The sequence below is a fragment of the Harpegnathos saltator genome, unplaced genomic scaffold (genome assembly GCF_003227715.2).
Source record: "Harpegnathos saltator strain DR-91 unplaced genomic scaffold, Hsal_v8.6 scaffold132, whole genome shotgun sequence".
Taxonomy (NCBI): Eukaryota; Metazoa; Arthropoda; class Insecta; order Hymenoptera; family Formicidae; genus Harpegnathos; species Harpegnathos saltator.
Window position 1 is genome coordinate 1,253,806 of NW_020229909.1, and position 19,484 is coordinate 1,273,289.

At 50.9% G+C, this 19,484-nt stretch overlaps 1 protein-coding gene across 16 annotated transcripts in view; it reads left to right on the plus strand.

The window, feature by feature from the left end:
- Positions 1-19,484, plus strand: part of FoxP (forkhead box transcription factor P) — a 284,858-nt gene that overhangs the window by 137,008 nt on the left and 128,366 nt on the right. For all 16 annotated transcript variants that reach the window (XM_025307961.1, XM_025307956.1, XM_025307958.1 and 13 more), the window contains one exon: positions 7,897-8,004. Coding sequence is in view for 14 of the 16 variants with exons in the window: in XM_025307956.1 (XP_025163741.1) it covers positions 7,897-8,004 (108 nt within the window). In the remaining 2 variants the exon portion in view is untranslated. The remainder of the gene's footprint in view (positions 1-7,896; positions 8,005-19,484) is intronic.

The window sequence follows — 19,484 nt, forward strand, 5'->3', positions numbered from 1 at the left end:
TTGCACAAAAGAAGAGAAAAAGAGGGGAAAATGTGAAATTTCCCATGTGCGATTCTCTGACGTCGTTGTTGTAGAAAATCTTGCGATTTGGCCGAAAATTCGTACGTTTCGGGTGTTCCTTTCTCGGCGCGGAATATAAGATGCGGATCAAAGAACAAATGCGCGTTGTTTAATAGATAAATAAAACACCCCGCACTACAGATACCGATTTGATCCAGGTGGAGGAATCGACGCGACACGCAGTCGCGTCCCGCGCGAAACGACAGTCGCGCGTCGTTAATTTTCATTCCCGTTCGTTATTTCTCTCCATTGGCCGGTGCGAGCCGGCGCGCTTCGATAATACAGGCCGAGAAAGCGCATTTCTAAGGAGCGCGATGAAGAGTAATTCAACGGCGGTCGCTATTGAAATAATACGCTCGAGTACGCCGCGAGCGTTCTATCTTCGGTGCGGATATATTACATGTTGTTTGCATTATACACAGCGCCGCTCTAGAAAGTAAACGCGCGAATGCGGCGAATCCACGCATATTGCAACTTTATGCCCGCGAAGTGGATGCTAAGAATACCTCGCGTGTGTTGCAGCGTTGCGCGTTATAGGAAACGCGCAAACGAACAACCGCGAGCGAGCCGCGATGTTCCTCCTCCCCTCGTCCTCCTCGGTGTAATTTCAGCGCGATTACTACACGGCGGCGACTCGTTGATCACTCGCTTGTCGCGTCGGTTGAGCGCGAGTTTGCGCGTAACAACGACGTAGCGGCGGCGCACGTAACGATCGTAACGCGACGGCTATCGACGTACGACGGTTATCGACGTTGATCTTCTTTTTGAACCGTGACTCATCGCGAATGCAAATTGCGATCAAGTCGCCTGACGCAATCGGACTATCGCCGCGAGGGTCGCGATTACGGCGTCAGCTGTTCGTCGCGCGTCTTCGCGCGCGGACTGTAGCGTCGGCAGCGCGGCGTCGGTTATTAGTGTTAGAATCTGCGTACAGCTGGAGGCTTCTAGCCATCGCGAGGAGAGGCAAAACAGACCGGAAAAAGCACAGAGGGATCGGGAGGAACGCTCGACTTGGTCGCCCTCTTCTCCCCTCGTCCTTTCTCGCTCTCTCTCTCTCTCTCTCTCTCTCTCTCTCTCTCCCTCTCTCTCGCGCGCGCGCATCGTCCTCGTTTCTCTCTTTCGCGCACACACGTGGAGGCGGCGGGCGTCCGCGCGGGCTCGTTCTCGCTCGGCAAAACTTAACAAAACAATTTGCTCCAAAGCAAACAACGGCATCCGGTTTACTTGTGAATAAACAACATATTTATTTTTAGAGGCCCCACGGTCGTAACTCGCTCGCTCGGACGACCACGTTCCCGAGGCCGCGGGCGCGTCTATTTATCAGCGTTACATGAGTTAACGACCGGTGGGATAAAAATCGTCGCTAACGCTGGCGCGGGTCGTTGCGCGAATTCGCCCGTCTTGTTGAACGAACACGAAGTGAGGTGCCTGTCGTGTAACAATTTCGCGATTTTCGCGGATGTTTCGTCTGAAAATAAAACGACCACGCGGAAAATGTTGAATCGAACGTGAGGTGAAATCGGAAGGTTTCAGAGGCGGCACGCGCGCGGCTGAAGGGAGAAAAAAGAAGTAGAAACAAGCGGCAGCGGTATTCGTCGTTTTGGTCGATTCCGCGGCGATAATATCCGATAATAACGATCGAGTGACGAGTTAACAATCCAGACGAGGTGACGAGCGCCGTTCATTGAAGACACGTAGACTAAAGTGATCAATCAGTCTTATACGCCGAATGGAATTGACACAAATTCGTATTCCGTGTTGCCTCGATTTTTGTGTATTAATTGCCAAATTGACGGTGAAACGTCGCCGCTCCCCCCCCCCCTCCACCCACCCCGGCGCTTGCCAGCTAATGATTCACGCTGATTTAATTCGATGCACACGCCGACCGCGTTTCCCCGACGAGAGTGAAAAAGGAAAAGCCATTCGTACTTAAAGCCCCGGCGCGGCCGGTAATACCGTAAATAACGAAATTGTAAATTCAAATCGCGCCCGATTATCGGCGTCCGCGTCGATCCCGCCGGACGAGCGGACGGATGACGCATATTCGTCACTCGCGGCCGCCGCGAATCGCGACGAGAGAGAGAGACATTTCGTCGGGCAACGATCCTCGGAGACGGCGCGCTATACGCGCGAAAAATTAGCATGTAGAAGGTAGTAGTAAAAATAATAATTGACGAGATTATTCGACCTCCTCGTGAGACACTCGGGACGAAATGGAACGTTTTATCGCCGCGCCGTGTCTGAGGGTCGCGGGGAGCGGCGGGAGGACGCGACGTGTTCCTCCCGTCCCTCTCTCTCTCTTTCTCCGTCCCTCGCGTTACCGGGGGGAGTGTGATCGTAATCATATTTTCAGGGGGACGGATTTATGCAACGTACCGCGTCGTCTCTGTACATAAAACGCATTTAAAATTCTCGAGGCGACCGGAAGGTGCCTGGCTCCCGTCTCTGTCGATAGCGCGAGCCGCGCCGCGCTGCGCCGCGCCGCGCCGGCGGTAGCGCCGCGGGGGTTGTAATTGGCAATATCTATCGAATTTTACAATAAATCTCACCGTGCCCCGGAGGAGGGCCGACGGGGAGGAGGCGGGTGGGCCGCGGCAATAAAACACCGGGTAGTATCGCGAGGGGGCTGCCGCGCCGTGCACTTAACGACTTATCTTATCTGCGAATTAGGTCGCGGTTAGAGCTCCGCTTAATGCGGAGCTACGAATACCAGAGGCACGCGGCTGCGATCGTAACCGCGTGATTTATGCCGGGAAACGTTATTAGGCTGCCGCGAAGGCAGCCCTGTCCCCTTTTTCCCGCTTATGTGCGAAATTATTTATCAATAAAATTCTAAACGTCACACGCTTCACACACCGTTGAATACATTATCGTACATCCCGCCGTTCCCCGCGAGCGGTGGTTTCTTTCACATCCGTCTGGTCTCTGTATTTTACGTGTCCATTTGCTTGTCGAGGCCGTTTGTTAAGTGAAACGCTCGCGTTCGCGCCGTCCGTTCGCAGCGACGTTTTCGTCGCGACGGCGCGGCGATGCGCGCACCGCGCGGTGTGACAATTATATTTAAATATAAAAGACGTCGCGCGCGCGCGCACTCAGTTAACTGCAACTGACCGATCTTGCACGGAGACGGTAACGGAGAGAAGTTAATTAAAATCGCCGTCAATTCCGCCGCGCGGCATGTCGTCGCTCGCTCGCTCGCTCGCTCGCGACGCGATTTGACAATGAGCGGTATCGAGAGAAAGAGAGAGAGAGAGAGAGAGAGAGGGGACGTTGGATCTTCAGTTTGTCAGCGGAGCGGTAAAAGATCCGTTTGTTTATTTCCACCGTGACACAATACTTAACATACAACATTCTATGATGCCGCCGCGCTCGAGCTCGCGCGCGCGCGCGAAACGACACGAACACGACGACAAGCGGTAGAATGGTAGTGCATCGCGTGTTTTGTTTGCCCGTTTTCTTTTGTCGCGTGTATGTCCAGCTGCGCGTTGAGAACGCGGCCAGCTCGTGCAAATGCACCGCACAATGTGCCTCAATAGCCTCCACGTATTTATATATATGCCGTCCGGTTCGGTATTTTCCACCGCCACTGTTTATTTCTGCGCCGTACTACGTGGAGGAGAATACACGAGGCTCTCGTTTTAGAGAAAGGGTGGGAAACGGGAGGCCTGAAGGAGGAAAGGGACAGCCGTTGGCGAGCAAGTTTCATCGACCGTGTGCGACGATCGTTACGTATTACCTTGCCTTACCACCCTACGCGAGTCGCGCGTGGAAACAAACGGAATTGCATTTTGTAATTACACCTTTCTCTCTCGCTCCCTCTCTCTCTCTCTCTCTCTCTCTCTCTCTCTCTCTCTTTCGCTCGAGCCGGTGCCGACTTCGCGTTAGTGATCGATCACGCTTCCCCACGACGAATATTTCATGCGCGATTCCGTATTTTCGATGAGGGAGCTTCCCCCGTCGGAGGACGATTCCGAGTCGAAATTTTGATTCCGCATTAACCTTACAAGTTCTGCCGAACTTGAAGAAGCAATGGAGAACCTCGAGACGTAACATATCGGCTTACCTTGATCTCGCAGACGCTCGTCCATCGGCGTTTTCCTCATGTTGAGTTTTAAAGACTTATTAAAGTGATTATTAATTACTTTGCGAAAGACTGATTTTTCTCAAAATTATTTATTACTCGGAAAGATTCGCTCTCTTTAGAAGAATTTTTATTTCCGAATTATTTATCGTTTATTATCTTTATATTCTATTTGCATTTACTTTATATTTTATTTACTACATTAATTCTGCAATTTCTGTCAAGCTTGAGGAATCAACGGAAAATCCCGAGACTCAGATTGAGTTTTAAAGAGAGATTTATTAAAGCGATTATTAATTACTTTGCGAAAGATTTATTTCTCTTAGAATTATTTGTTATTTGGAAAGACTCATTTTCTATAGAAGAATTTTTATTTCCTAATTATTTATCGTTTATTATCTTTATATTTTATTTGCATTTAGTCTTTATTCTGGATTTTTAGTCAGCGGTGCATCGATCACGTAACTCAGCCACGGGTCGAATATATAAGATGAGCAGACTGTCGAATAACTTGACAAAGATTAAAGGATAAAAAATAACACGCACATATTTATTCTCAAAATCTTTTTTCTTTTTACATTGGAAGCCCCGATATGACTTAAAAGAGCTAATAAGGAAGAAGTTGTAAAGCCCACACTCATAGTCGTAAATTATTTACCACCTTTCATTGAGAGCGCAATTAATAACAAGTTTGTATTCACAGACCGTTTCTCGGCTTTTCGAGAATCCACGGTTCTCCTTGTTTGAGATAATGCAAGTACAGATCGACAAGTAGAGATTAACGAAGCTACAACTATTTGTCAATTAACTATGGAGGCCGATTTAAATTTCGACTCGGATACCTCCTCGTCAAACGTTTGTTCAAATCGAGTTTCTGCCGTGTGACAAACGCTTCGACATATCTGGAGGTGCATGGCGCATTACCGACCATGTCCCGGGATCCTGGCTTCCCGATTTACGTAGCATCCTGGCTCTTGGTTGCTCCCTCGTGGCATGGCATTGACATTGACACTCGCGCAAGTACGACTCGTTCGGAGATGCGCGATGTTAAACAACGTGATGCCGATGAAATATTTCAAGAGTTCCAGGAGGAGTTGGAATGTCTCAATCGGCCGAGGCGAATGATGAATATAACGAAGAGCGATAGACTCTACACGTGATCCGCGCCACGCGTATCCTTCGTCTCGGCCCGAAACACACTCGCGGAAACACACGAAAGATTATACGACTCACGAAGGTAAGACCGCGGTCGCCTCGAAAGTCCGGGACCTTCGGAAGGTTATTGTTTGTATCGCTCGGTTGCTCGTCGATCGCTCGATTCCTCACTTGCGGACAACGACTCAATGGCGACTGACGCTTGATCACGTGTTTGTTTCTTTCACTCATTGTTTTGGTAGTCTTGCGTGCCCTGTAATTGTATCCGTGACCGAACCGTGTCATTACTTTTTTTGGAGCCGATATGGGTATATCGCGGGACGCAGAATGTGTGTGAGTGCGTGTATGTTCGGTACACTACAAGTTACAATACCCGTTGAACGATCCAAATATTCCGTCGGCTTTTGAAATATTCAATCGAGTTCTCGTCGTGTCGGCGTCGCGCCGATTAACATATTTCTCCGAGCGAGTCGCATCTACGCGAATGTCAGTACCATGAAATAATGCCGTGGAGATGAAGGATCGGGATGACTAGTCGAAGGGGATACAGGACTCCGAACAATGATGCATCGTATATCTTCGGATGAGCGAGATATTTGTTGTACATAATGTGTACTACTGACTTTGACGGACGTTTGACAAACCCACCGAGAATAAAAAGTGAGAAATAAAAAGTGCAATATAGATAGGCGGATGAATATATTTGTTCATTCATTTCTGCTTTATTATAATTATCCTTCATACCTCTGCAATTATTGATATTGTCGTTATTATCTCTGTTTTAATTTCTTTCTTTAATTTAATTCTCATTATTAATCTATTTGTTACATGTTATATGTGTAAAAGGATGAGTTGTACCAGCTGTTGTCGTGCTTTCAGCGACTGCAGAAATTTACAAACGGCTACATAAAACATTGTTGTGTGTATATATACACTATATTATATATCTGACATGTCCGATAAGAGAAAAATAAATAATAAATAAAAAGATGTTTGAATAAAAATATTCGTTCTGCGTTCATCTTGCAAATACTGTCGAGTTTGAAAGACGAACGGAGAATTTCCGCCACGTCATTGAGTCATACGTAGAAAGACTTATTCTTCCCAGAATTAGTTAATATTAGACAGAAGATAATCGGAATATTTCGTATCTTTTTCTACCGTTCACGCTTCTGCTCACGTAGCCGCGAGGCGCGGACGCGAAATGCATATCTAAGATTTGCGTAACGCGCAAGTGCGGCAATGAGAGAATTCGTCTAATTATACTGTGCCAAGATCATGTCAGCCATATTCCACGCTGATTCCTGTAAATCACTAACTGGTTGTTGCATCATCGCGACTCTGGCCAGCTTTCGAGGTCCTAAGATATAACCGATTTTTACGGCCTAAATATGGATTCCGTCGCTAAATAATTCATTAGAGCAGCGGCTCTCGAGTAGGTGACCGTTGTTTGTCGCCGCAGGCGACAACTGTTTCGCCGTGCATTTCGTCGTACCGTCGAACACTTTATACATATTTACGCCGAATACAATAAGTATTCACAATCAAGCGCAACTGTATTTGCGAGCTTGTAGACGCAATAATGCAAAAAAATTCACCTGCGTAATTGGTGAAAAAAAAAAAAAAAAAGGGAAGGAAAAAAGAGTTGAGCACGACTGCGCCAAAGCGTGCCATATATGTTTTAATAAATCTAGCAACACACGATGTCTCGTTTTTTACGGCGAAAAGCGCGATTTAAAATAACGGCAATGTAAATAAAACTTTACATCATGAAATACGGAACATAAAATATCGCCAGTATCAATAGCACATAAAATACTCCATTGTGTGACGTTTAAAATATCATGTTTAAATTACGCTCGTTCCCGTTACTATCCCTCCCCAACGGATCTTTGAGGTCTTTTTTTTTTTTGTTTTGAAGCGATGACGAGCGACAGGCTCCTTTATTCTCGCGGGATAACGCGCGAAATGCCAATGTCATCTCACGAGGAGAACGGAATATTAATATAACGGCGGCCATCCGCGATCTCCTCGTCGCGAAGCAACGAATAATATAATAGCCGGTCCGTAAGGGATGCGTCTACGACCGAGAGGGCGAAGCGCCCGAAGACGAAGTGTTCTCATTATACCCGGTGATTTATGTGCGTGCCACCTTGCTGTCGGGAGATTCTAGGTTAGAAATAAAGTTAAAAGAAAAATAAGGCTTACGGGGTGCAAAGTCGAGAAAGAGTGGAGGGGGATGCGCGGGCGCCGCGGCTCGCGGAATATATTACAAAAATAAGCTCGCGCCGGCGGGGACGAGACGCGGCGGGGGAGGGGGGAGGGGGCGCGCGGGAAAGTGGCGAAAAAAAAGAAAGAACTTTGGAACTCGCGGGAAGCTCGAAGATCGATGCCCCTCGACCTGCCCTGCCCGCGCAACTTTTCTTGTTTATCGAGCCGCGAGAAATAAAAAGCGATTCGCGCAATCATGCAAACAATTCCGTGATATTTCCCTCGTGAATTTTCTCCTTTTCCCCTTTGCCCGTCGCCCGGCCGTGTCGCGCCGCGGTCGTTTTTATTTCGGCGGGCCTTAATAATCGGTGCATCGATTTTGCTTTCAGGGACACATTGGTGAAAATCCGTTCGACAACGGTTCCTGGGGAAAGGAGCATTTTCAGCCGTCGACAGTTCCCTGGCAGCTGAATCCACGCGGCCACGGTCGTCCTAGTGTAAGTGTCTTTTTATCTCTTCTCCATATTTTTTATCTCTCTGACTCGCGCGTCAAGTCGATTATAAGCGACTTTGACAGAGCGCAGTTGCGCAAACGATACCATCGCTCGCGATCTCTCTTTCAAAAAGCAGAGCGACAAAGGCGGAGCAAAAAACTACGAACAAAATCACCCACAGATCGCGGAACGTGCAAACTCCGAGGTAAAAACAATTTTTCACAGAGGCCTAACGTCGAAGCCTTAGTCGTGCGTAAGTCGGCTGTCGATTCCGTTGCTTCGCGATGCGACTTCAAGATTATTAGCCTTAACGTAATTCTCGCTCCTCGCGGAGGTAGGTACGTGAAATTTATAATTCCGCCGGGCAAGAGCGCCCGCGCCGCCGCCGCCGCCGCCGCCGCCGCCGTCGCCGCCGAGGATGAGGAAGGAAGGGTGGAAAGAAATCCGGCGGCTCATTGTGTCGGCAGGTAGCAAAAATGCCGGCGGGGTCGCTGCTTTCTCGAGCGTTTTCTCCCAGGAGTCGCCGGCTAACTATATCGCGATCCCCCGCGCGCTCGTGAGCCTCCACCCCTTGGTGGCCGACCGTGGCCGACCACCCTCTTACGCTCGCGCTCACTCTCCCGCACCACTCGTCCTGTCACCCGGTATTTATAATACGCTTTGTTTTCCCTCGGCTATTTGTCTTGGGTTCTCGGCTCTTTCGCTAACGTTATTATCCCGCGTTTTATTTTTATTTAATTCCGCCGTGTCGTTTCGCATCCCCTCCTCGCGGCGGCCCTCGTTACTTATCCGCCGGTGGGAGGGAGAGGCCTTAACGAGCGAACGCCTCGTCGAATCTGGACGGTTCTTTGTGCTCGAGTCGACCGAATCAGCCCAGGACCCTCGGGACCCCGCGATGACGCGTCCTCTCGTGTCTTGCGAAAGTTGGCGCGTATCGGCATCGGGATTAAATCGTTGTCGGAGATGGCGAGTTTCGCCGGATGCATCGCATCGCGGCTACACGGCGACGTGACGCATACTTCTCGCCTGTGTAAAAGAGCGTCGGATCCACGTATTATTGTGCATGACTCGCGGGCGCACACAGGCCTAGTCCGCTGCATGACTCGCGCAATCTCCCTTCGCGTTCTTCCGACGCGACGTTCGCCGATATTCGCCTCGCGAGATGTGCAATTTACAATTTCGATGTTCGCTCATTTGCATATCCCCCGCCCCTATCGATCGCGCGCGAACCTTTAACCTTTACGATGCAGATTTACAATGCGCTTTGGCGATGATCTTTCACATGGCACAATGCTACACGTGTCAATGCTGTTATGTAAAGACCCTAATGCCTGTGCCTATGCGGCCGATGAAAAATGTAAGACGCGTACAATGTGAAATCGCGCGCGAAGAGGAGTTCATGGTCGCCAAATTTCCGTCGACGTCGCTTTCAATTACCGTGGGATTTTATTCGCAAAGCGAGAATGTCCCAATTGGGGCGATCCGAGTAACCAACGTCTTGGCGAAGATAAATTAATCATACGATGAGAGTTCGCGAGGTTGATCTTGCCGGAATACTCGAGTACTTGAGACTCCTCCAGTTGTCTCCTATTACACTTCTGTAATTTACGAAAAAACGTTAATTTATGCAGAATATTCTTTTCAGAACTGATTAACACATAACATTTCATACGCCGTGGGTTCGACGGAAAATTCAGACATTTTCTCCTAGTTTCTTCAAGCAACAAAATTTACACGTGTAAAAAAATGTCGCGTTCGATCAGTTAAGCGCGCGCGCGCGCGCGCGCGCGGAAGAATCCAAGGAGCTTCCGATATAATCTACGACACGGCTATAACAGTTGCGCTTTAACAACGGATGACACACTTTGTTTAAGTGAGCGGAGAGTCGAACGCGCGCGGATCGTCGCGAGCACGTGCGCAATCGGCGCTTGTCTCCCTGATACCATCGTATCGAGCGCGATCGTTTGCGTGCAACAAAAGCGGCCGAAAGCACTGACGTCAGCGTTTCCGCGAGCGTACGCGAGCGATGATCTCATGCGTGCATATACGCATGTGCTTACCTAACCGCGGCTCAGCTCCTTTTACGCGCGCGGCGTTACGTGGCGGCGCATACACGAATTATGCTATCGCGTATGTCTACGTGACAGCGACCGTGTGTCGGACGCTGTCTGCTGCAACCACGTGTGTGCATTTGTCAGCATACCAGAAAGCAATACGCAGCGATACGTGTTTTCCGTGTATCGCTCCTGCCACTCGTGCCTCTCCCTCGCCTTTCTGCCTTCCGTCTGAAATCGCACTTCCACGCGCGGTTTTCTCGCGGTAGAGCGCACAGAAACGCCTTATCTCGTTAGCCAGAGAGAGAGAGAGAGAGAGAGAGAGAGAGAGAGAGAGAGAGAGAGAGTGCGCATGGTCTTCCAGCGATGTCTCCCGAGGGTGAAGCGCGTTACGGCGAAATGATTTCGAGAAATTTAAGCTGAGCGCACGGCAGCAAACGAGCCGATGATGTAGATATTAATAGGACAGCCACGCGGAGCAGAAGATAACGTAAGTAAATCGTAGAATTACAAGAGCGAAATCGCTTAATGGTTAACGGTTAACGGTTAATGTTGTAACGCCGGTAATCTCGTGTTATGACATGTCGCCTTTCGCATTTGCATAATCGGCGCGAGAAGCGGTCCAGAGCGTCGGGCGAAAATATCGAGCGTCTCAATATCGTCGAAATTTAAGACGCCAGTGTGTTGATTCTCTCCCTCTTTCTCTCGCTCTCTCTCTCTCTCTCTATCTCTATCTCTCTGTATCTCCATCTCTATCTGTCTCATGCCGCTCTCATAATCTCGGCCACGCTTGTAGTAATATGAATCGCGGCAAAAATCAGAACGGAGGGTGGGCTCTTAGAGCGCCGCCGCGGCCCTTGGGTTTTAAGATATGCAGAGCACAACGCACGCTTTCCTAGCGAGACTATTTTAATACGAATGAAGGTGGGAGGATCAGACGAGCGCGATGGTATGGCGGTCGGCTCGCAGAAGATCTACTTCTTGATTACAGAACTTTTTACCTAATTACATAACATTGTTACCATTTACAAAGTCGCGTCGGGCCTGCGCCGGCTGACTACTAATTAGGATCCCCGATTAGCACCCACGGCGACATCGTATTCCATTTCGATAAGTCTCGCGACATTTCGCTGGCGCTCGTAATGAAAGGGTTGCGGCAGACCGTGCGATGGTGAGTGATTTTTAATGTCCCCGTGAAATTGGAAAAATAGCATGTAAATTAGCGCATCGTGCGCCGTGCGGTTTTCCCGTTCGAAGAAGAACAATGAGAGAGATTTGAACGGCAGCTTTTCTACGTTACGTCGACACACACAAGTGTGTGATGTATGAAAGAAACGTTACAGTAATCGCATGACTTTGGCAACTCGGGTGGAAGATCTCCCTTTTAATCGTCAACTCGTAATTTTTACCGACGAAACAGATGACTTAGCCGCGCAGCTTTGATGAGGGGAATTTTGCGAGATATATTTGTCGAAATTATATCACTTTTGTATTCAACTATTATATACTCGCCGGCAGCGACGTTTATTTTTGCGGGAGAGATGTATTACAGGATGAGGTCACGAACTATGTATACGAGACACATGACTGACGAGAGAGAGAGAGAGAGAGCTATCTCGGGCGATAAAAATTTGAGTCCTATTCTTCAGACGCTGCCCGGTAATTAGATATACCGAACTGTGCCAGACTAACACGCCAGAATCCGCGGTATCAAAGGTTCAGAAAGAGTCGAATTTATCCCCGGGACTTAAGGTTCTTATCGGAAAGATGTAAGGGTCGTGGAGAGATAGTCATGCGCGCAAGGGACGAGTCTCCGACGATGCAGAGACATTAAGACGTCTGGTCCTCGACCTCCGCCCCCTCCAGCCCGCTCGGAGCCCCGGCGAGCGCGCAGCCCCCTTTAGACAGCGGGAGGTTTACCCCGTCTTCATTGTCCTCTAATTCTCATTTGATCCTCACATTACGTAATTTTCTCTTTATTATTTTATAATTCCCGGGTCGCGAGCCCGCGCTCATCCGACTTCAGGTCCGCACGAATTCATCCCCCTCAACGCATACTAATGCACCTTGCATTTATTAATTATTCCGTGCTAGTTACCTCGGCTTCTCGTCTCGCCGTCGCAATGATAGATTAAACTACCTAGATTCGAAAGCTCGCGATGCGCCGCTCGTCCCACTCGTCACCGCGGCGGATACGTGCTCGGAAATTTTTTCCTTCCACCGCCAGATCAATAAAGGCCCAGAGGTATCCGCTTCGACACGAGCAGCAACTTCCTCGACGTCGCTCGAATCACGCCCGTGATCGTCGTGTTGAGACCGTTGAGACGGTCTCGCGTTGAACTCTGGACGTGTTTCACTCGTAAAATGTTTTCCTCCGCGCAAGTCATTCGCAAAATTCCGAGTGAAATCGCTATCGAGAGAGGACTCGCTCCCCCGAGTCATCGTCTGCATGTCAGTCACAATCTATGTATCGCGATTCTATGATGGAGAAATTATCTCTCTCTCTCTCTCTCTCTCTCTCTCTCTCTCTCTCTCTCTCTCTCTCTCTTTCAAATTTACTTTGAAAGAGAACGTCTGCGAAGGGTTGATCATCGGCGGCGGCGCGGTAGGGTGAAAATCATTCGCGACATCCGAATTCACGACGAAGCGCGCCGCCTGAATAGAAATCAAGCGACGATCGAGCGACTTTTGACGAGCCCTTAAAACCCAGTTCGCCGTCTCGTACGTGATATTTGAAGATACAAGCGACCGAACTACCCCGACCAAAGTTCCTCTCCCACCGCCTCCCTGCACCCCCCCCTCCCCTCCGCCCGGCCCGAGATCTTTAACTCCGCGGGTCCTGAAGGACCCGGCTGTTCCACTTGGTATGCAAGGAGAGCAGCCATTCATCTCCCGATCTCCAGCAAAGTCTCGACCTCCGGATATAAATTAGCTTTTGTTTAGCATTCAATGCGAGGCGTCTTTTCCGCCGCGCAACCCCCACGTCGGTTAGGCGTTCACCTGACCGACCCCCGTCGTGCTGGCAATCCGCTGCAATTAATGTAGCCACCTGCCTCTCCGTTGAGCCAATTAAACGCTCGCGATTACCGTGAAAAGAAATTGCCCGGATGCTAAAGGGGGATTTAATTCTCAAAGGTGCGATCGAGATAAACGCGAAAAATTCGTTCGCGAAGGCTCTCCGCTAGAACAAATACGGGAGATCAGACGCGCCGCGGCGTTGGACTAGATTAAATGAGTTTCTATGCTCCTCTTCTCTTTTCACCTGAGGCACGTGTACACAGTTGTACGAGGAAGATGAGCGAGAGCGAGAGAGAGAGAGAGAGAGAGAGAGAGAGAGAGAGAGAGAGAGGGTGTGTGTATGAGAGGGGGAGGGAGGGAACGAGAGTTGGCAAATTTGAGGACGAATTGAAAAGATTTAGATACACGTAATTGCATAATGACGAGAGTCACGAGCAGGGTAACAAATAGAATGATATTCATTAGACGCGTGCACGCCGGCCGTAATGAACCATTGTGCCACGCTTATTTCGCGTTAAAAAGCTTCCGAGGTAATATCTCGCTTTGAGCGCGAAGAACAAACGGAGGCTCGAATAAGGATCTTCAAACGTGTGTCTCGATGTATCCCGAAAACTTTCTCACGCCGGCGCGGCGGCCAGAATATTCCCTTTAGGGTTGCTATGCTTAATATTCCGCGGCACACCCCGGCAAAGAGGGGCGCCCAATAATCATACATCCCCTTCAAGAACTCGGTGTCTCTCGCCTCCTTCTCGTGCGCCTCTACACGCGTGCGCGCGCACGTAATTATTAAATATTGAAATATCAAGGTTATTTAACTCGCAAAAGCTATGCGGTGTAACTGAATCACTATTGAGCTTTTCGTACATTTACGGAGTCTCTCCTCGCCGTCGGCCGGTCGCGCTAAAATTAACGCAACGCTCGTTACATCCAGTCGGCCGCTCATTATGTCCCAAGAATTCTCTCGCGCCGCTCCGAGAAAGCCGCCGCGGCCTTTCGCGTCGCGCGAATTTTCCGCGCGGAGGCTCCTCGGCGATGTGGCCTTTGTCCCCGTCGCCGCCGCGCCGCGGCCGAAACGTCGCGCCGTCTTCGCGCGTCAATTACATCAAGGAGAGACACTTTTGGTCGGCGGCGCGGCTGGGGAGCCTGTTGATTCTGTGCGCCGGTAAATCGGCGGATGGGGAACATCGTCTAGCCGGCGTTGAACTTTCTCGATACACAAGGCAACATAGCAACACAACACGGTAAAGCACAACAAGTGGGGGAGATGCTGGGGGTGGAAAGCCCGATAGATATACAGCCAGGCCGTAGCGGAGAGGCGCGCGTCGCCTGCGCCACGTGCTTTTCACCCCTCCTCGGTGTTTCTCCACCTCTCCCCTTTCTCCGTCTGTCTTCCTCTCTTTCGCTCGCTCTAAACAACCCCTCTACCTACTGATCGGCCGACCGTATACACCCCTGTCATTCCCCGCCTGTAGGAAACGCAGCCTCACCCGCGATACACCACGTGGCCGCTGCAACAGTTTCCACGCCGGGCGCGTTGCACGTGAGACACGACGACGCGTCGGATTCGGAGAGGGCCGATCCTTTCGCGTCGTCACCTTGCCACGCGCTGTTCAATGGGGCACCAACGGCTGCTCATTCGTCGATCTTTTCTCATGCTCGTCTCACCCTGCGACCCTGTTCGAAAAACATCGATATTCGTACTTCGACGTACAAATGAAATCCATTATTCGTGCGTACGTGCCAAATATTCCCGCAAAATCACACGAAACACGACGTGCCGATCGGCAACCCGCCGGCAGATGTCACCTCGGGATCCAGAGAGAAAGAATTTCCCTCAAAATCTCCTCTCCCGCCTCCACTACCTCCCCTACGTCCCCGCGACTGTATCATCGACTTCGAGCCGCGCGATAAAAACACGCGCAGCGGAAGCACGTGAATAATGCGTCCCAGAAGAGCCTTCAGGCGCAGCGTAACGTTACACAGTGTCTGTAGGGTTTGGTTTTGCGGCCGTCCCCATCCCCCAGACTAACCTAAGGCAAGCCGAGGTAACCGGCAAGCAGCCGGTCGGGGAGGTAAGTTGGGTCTAACAACGTAACCGAGACGTGCAACCTTGTAAATAGATGTCTGGAGCGTGCCAGAGCTCCCGCTACATACGCAACGGCAAGAAGGGTACATCGTCACGGAAGTTCCCGTAGGGTTGAGCGAGCAAGCCAGCCAGCCAGCCAGCCAGCCAGCCAGCCAGCCAGCCAGCCAGCCTGCCTGCCTGCCAGCTAGAGCTAACCAGCCCGGTGCCGGCTGCTTGTTGTACCTCGTGTACCTAGCTTCTTACGTGCACACGCATGCACGTCGGTAATTAGTGTCTTAATGAACCCGCGCCGCTGGTAAGGAGCTGCGCAAATAATTGCCGGCCTGCGCGATCTCGCCGTCCGAGCACGCCGCTCGGCGCCGCGCTGTCTTGGGGGATGAACGGGTTGAGGATGAGGGTGAGTTTTTTTTCTCCTTTTCTCGTGCCCCCCCTCTCTCTCTCTCTCTCTCTCTCTCTCTTCAAGCGCGATTGCGTGCGGGAGGAATCGCGGAGCGTCAATTTAACATGGCTCCGACCGCGTGCGAATGCGCGTGCTGATTCGTCGCGGGTGTCGTTGTAGCATTATGACATTTTAATGCGACGAAATTACACGTTGCGGGCTCGCATGCCGCGCGCGCGCGCGTGTGAGTGAGCGGGGATCTGTGTGTGTGTGTAATAACATGGCGATTTCGTCACCGATTGCGTGCAAAACGGATCATATTTGGAATTAGAATCGCCGAATTACCGATGTGATTCGTTTACCGTGTCGTGGACGAGCCTGCTGGGTGTGGAGCGTTTGTGCGCGGGATATAAAGAGAGAAACTCGATGAAATCATCGATTCTTGATCAGCGGAAAGAGAATTGCGACGCTTTTGATCGACAAAATGAGTCCTGCGATGCGTTCCTACCTGCGGGATGGCGGGATTTGTTTAAGTGATTATTTCAAAAGGTAATTTTGCCTATTCGATACCGGATGCGTCCTGACGCTCTGACGTCAAGAGCGTCTTTCAGCGGGAGAGACTATAAATGATACCTTTGCGATGAAAATGATCCGCCAATATCCGAGTCGCAAACGGAGCAATCGGAGCTTCGCTATATTTACTTTTCGCTATAGTTGCTTTTCTTAATCGCCCGTCACACGCAAAAAACGACAAGCCCGAGAGAATATATTTGAAACTTTCCATTTATAATGCAGATTGCAAATAACGATAACGGTGAATCAATTGCGAGTGACACTTCGGCTCGGTGAATGACACCGACAAATGCGGCACAGCCGGCAACTTTCGACTTGCGGCTGAAATCGATTCGATTTTAATCGACGTCGTAAACGGCGCCGCGACGCCTTTCTCCCTATTGTTTGCGACCCCGATCCGGCAAGGCAAGAATCCGCGCGAGAGCGGCTCTTGATATTTTTAACGATACTTGGACTTTTCCAGCAAGTGGAGGCACAATGAAAGAATATTCACTGTTTTACTGTGCATTAAGCGCAGTCTGACGCAGGTCCGGCCGCTAATGCATCGTCCCTTATTCGACTTGGAACGACTTTTTGCTTTACGACGGGCGATTTGAATTTTATACACTGCGATATTTGAATTACGATGCCCCATAAAACGCGATCGTCCTGGCGCGCGTGTGCGCGTGTCGGCCCGTTTCTTCGAGGACTACGACGTCTCTCTTATATCTGTCACACGCGCACGGATGTTACTATCCGCCGCTTCCGGTTTCGCCGCACGCTTCGCTGCGTTGTCCCGTGTCAAAAATCGTGATTACGCGCGCGCGATCGATAGCCAGAGGGTCAGTCTGGCGATTTGACAAAGTGTGAATGAATCGACGTGGTGACGAAAGGAGACTTCCGGGGAATGTATAAGGATCGCGCTTATTAAGCGTCCGTTTTATCTCTACACACACACACACACACACACACACACATACACACACACATACACACACACACACGCGGAGATTACCGGGCAAGAAGCGGCAGACACGCGTCCAGCGGGTACCGTTTCTATTTTTACACGCGACGTATATCGCGATTTTTGCTGGACAGTGCTCGTCACGAGTGTCAAGCTGCAGAATGAGAAGACGCTGTCGCGAGTAGAAGCGCGACGCCTTCGTCCCTCCGTCGTCCTCGTACATCTTCTCTTTATGTCCCCTTGTCCACCGTTCGTTCACGAACTTCACGCAGCTCTTCCGCTCACTCTTTGCGAGACTGAATCTTCTCCCACTTTTGACTTACCCGCTGGTATAAAAGTCGAGATTGATAGTCGAAGGAAATCCGAGCATGGACAGCCAATCCCGGGCCGATGTACTTTGCGAATCCGCGACCTCAGGTGCTCCACACCGGACGAACTCCTCTTCTTCTCTCTCTCTCTCTCTCTCTCTCTCTCTCTATGCCGTTGTCCCTTACCATCCCCAACGCGACGGACATAAACCTTTATCCCACCTATTTCTCTTTACGTCAGATTTATTCCCGGTCATATCGAACACGAGGTATCCCCCGCTGCCATGTAAATAGAAGAAGTACGCGATCAGAGCCGGTCAGCAACGAAAGAATGAACTAACGAGCATATCGTACAGCGCTAAATCCGAGCCGGACGGAGCTGAGACTTCTCTTGGGAACGTAACGGGGCCGAATTTCACCCCCGTCACGTTCATCCCCGTCGTATTCGCGCGGGGAATAGCGCAGGTAGAAGAAGCGCGGATAATTTCTCGGAACAACATTCGTGTTCGCCGCGATGCCGCGGCGTGGTTTTACCAAGGAGGAAAGACCGCGGTAATTCCACTCGGCGGAGGATATATTTTCCTCCTCCTGCGTGCTCCTCCCTTCCCGAGAACCTCGTCGGTGTGACTCGGTGCATTCTTACGCAGCGAAAGAAGATTTCGCCCAGCGAGAAGCGGATGCGAATTATAACGAGATCATTACTTGCGAATATCTCGCCGTGACATAGTTGTTGGCAGCCGTATTGGGTCAACCCGGCGATTCCGGTGAGGTTATGCAGTCCGTTTTACAGACTCGCGGCATTGCAAATTTGAGACGTAGACGTAGGGAAAATGTCGACGCGGAAACGCCGAGTGTAAGGTCCACGACTGAGCGACTATTTCGAGCATCTTTCGCTTGCCTTCACTCAAGAGTTCGCAGCGAACCAACCAAGCGACACGTATACGTATAGAACACAATTCATCTGGACGACCCAATCTTTTATCAGCGGGACGCAGTAATGGATTCGTAATATCCGAACGGAATCGCTCGAGAAATTCGTCGCATGGGCATTACGCGGCCATCCAATCGACAGAAACAAACAGTCACGCGTGTTTAAGCAACGAGCTCGCACTGGGGGCCAACCGGGGTTCGCCATGAAATAACGTCGGCTACTTCCGCAGCCGCGGTGTGGTGGGCTCTGATCAATACCCACGTCTTCTTGCGTTCCTCGGTACGGAGAGACGCGACGCGAGCTGCACGTAGGAGCATCTCGACGGTAGCCTCGCGTCGAAAGGAAGTAAAAAAAGTGAGAGAGGGGCGGAGGAGAGTAGGGAGGGAGGGAGGGAGGGAGAAGAGGGGCAGGACGCAGGACGAAGGAGGCGACAGAGGGGAAGAAAAGCCGAAGGATTCCGCGAGTCTGCGGTAATCGCACTTCGCCGAAGACTCTTGCTCCGTCTTTTTCCGCCTTCCTCCCCCTCCCCCTCCCTCGCTCCCCTGCCCACCGACCCCCAGCCCAGCCACCCACTCGCCCAACCACCTACCCTCCCCCCCGGTTCTTCCACCCTGGAAAAGCCATGCCCGGCGGCGGAGGGGAGACGGAGGGGAATCACGTGGCCGGGACACCGGCGAATATCGAGTGGGCGGATGGCTAGAAGAGAGAACAGTGCGCGCGCACTTCGATGTGTGCGCTCCCGGCGCGAGGCTAGACACAGCACCCACGCTCATACTAGACGTCAAGCCCGGCGAGCATGCGTGCGATGGGCGCGCGTACGTGCACATTGCACACAGTCGCGAGGCGAGCGTAGCGATTTAACTAGGATACCGACACGCAAGAGGAGAGACACACGTACCACCGGTGTCGTGTCGGTGGTGCTGGTGACGCCGGCAGAGTAGCCGAGTAGTAGCCAGCGATAGTAGTGGTGCAACAGCAACAGTAGTAGTAGTAGTAGTAGTAGTAGTAGTAGTCGCGGTTGTGTCGGTACGGCTGGTCCTCCCTGCTACCGGCGATAGTACTTCGACGGTGGAGGTCAGGTCAGGAGGAGAAGGAGGGAGGATGTCGACGGTGGAGGGAATAGAGATCCTTGATCTCCTCCTAGCTTCGTCCGACGCTGCTGCGGGCTCGGGTGGAGAGGGAGGGAGCGGG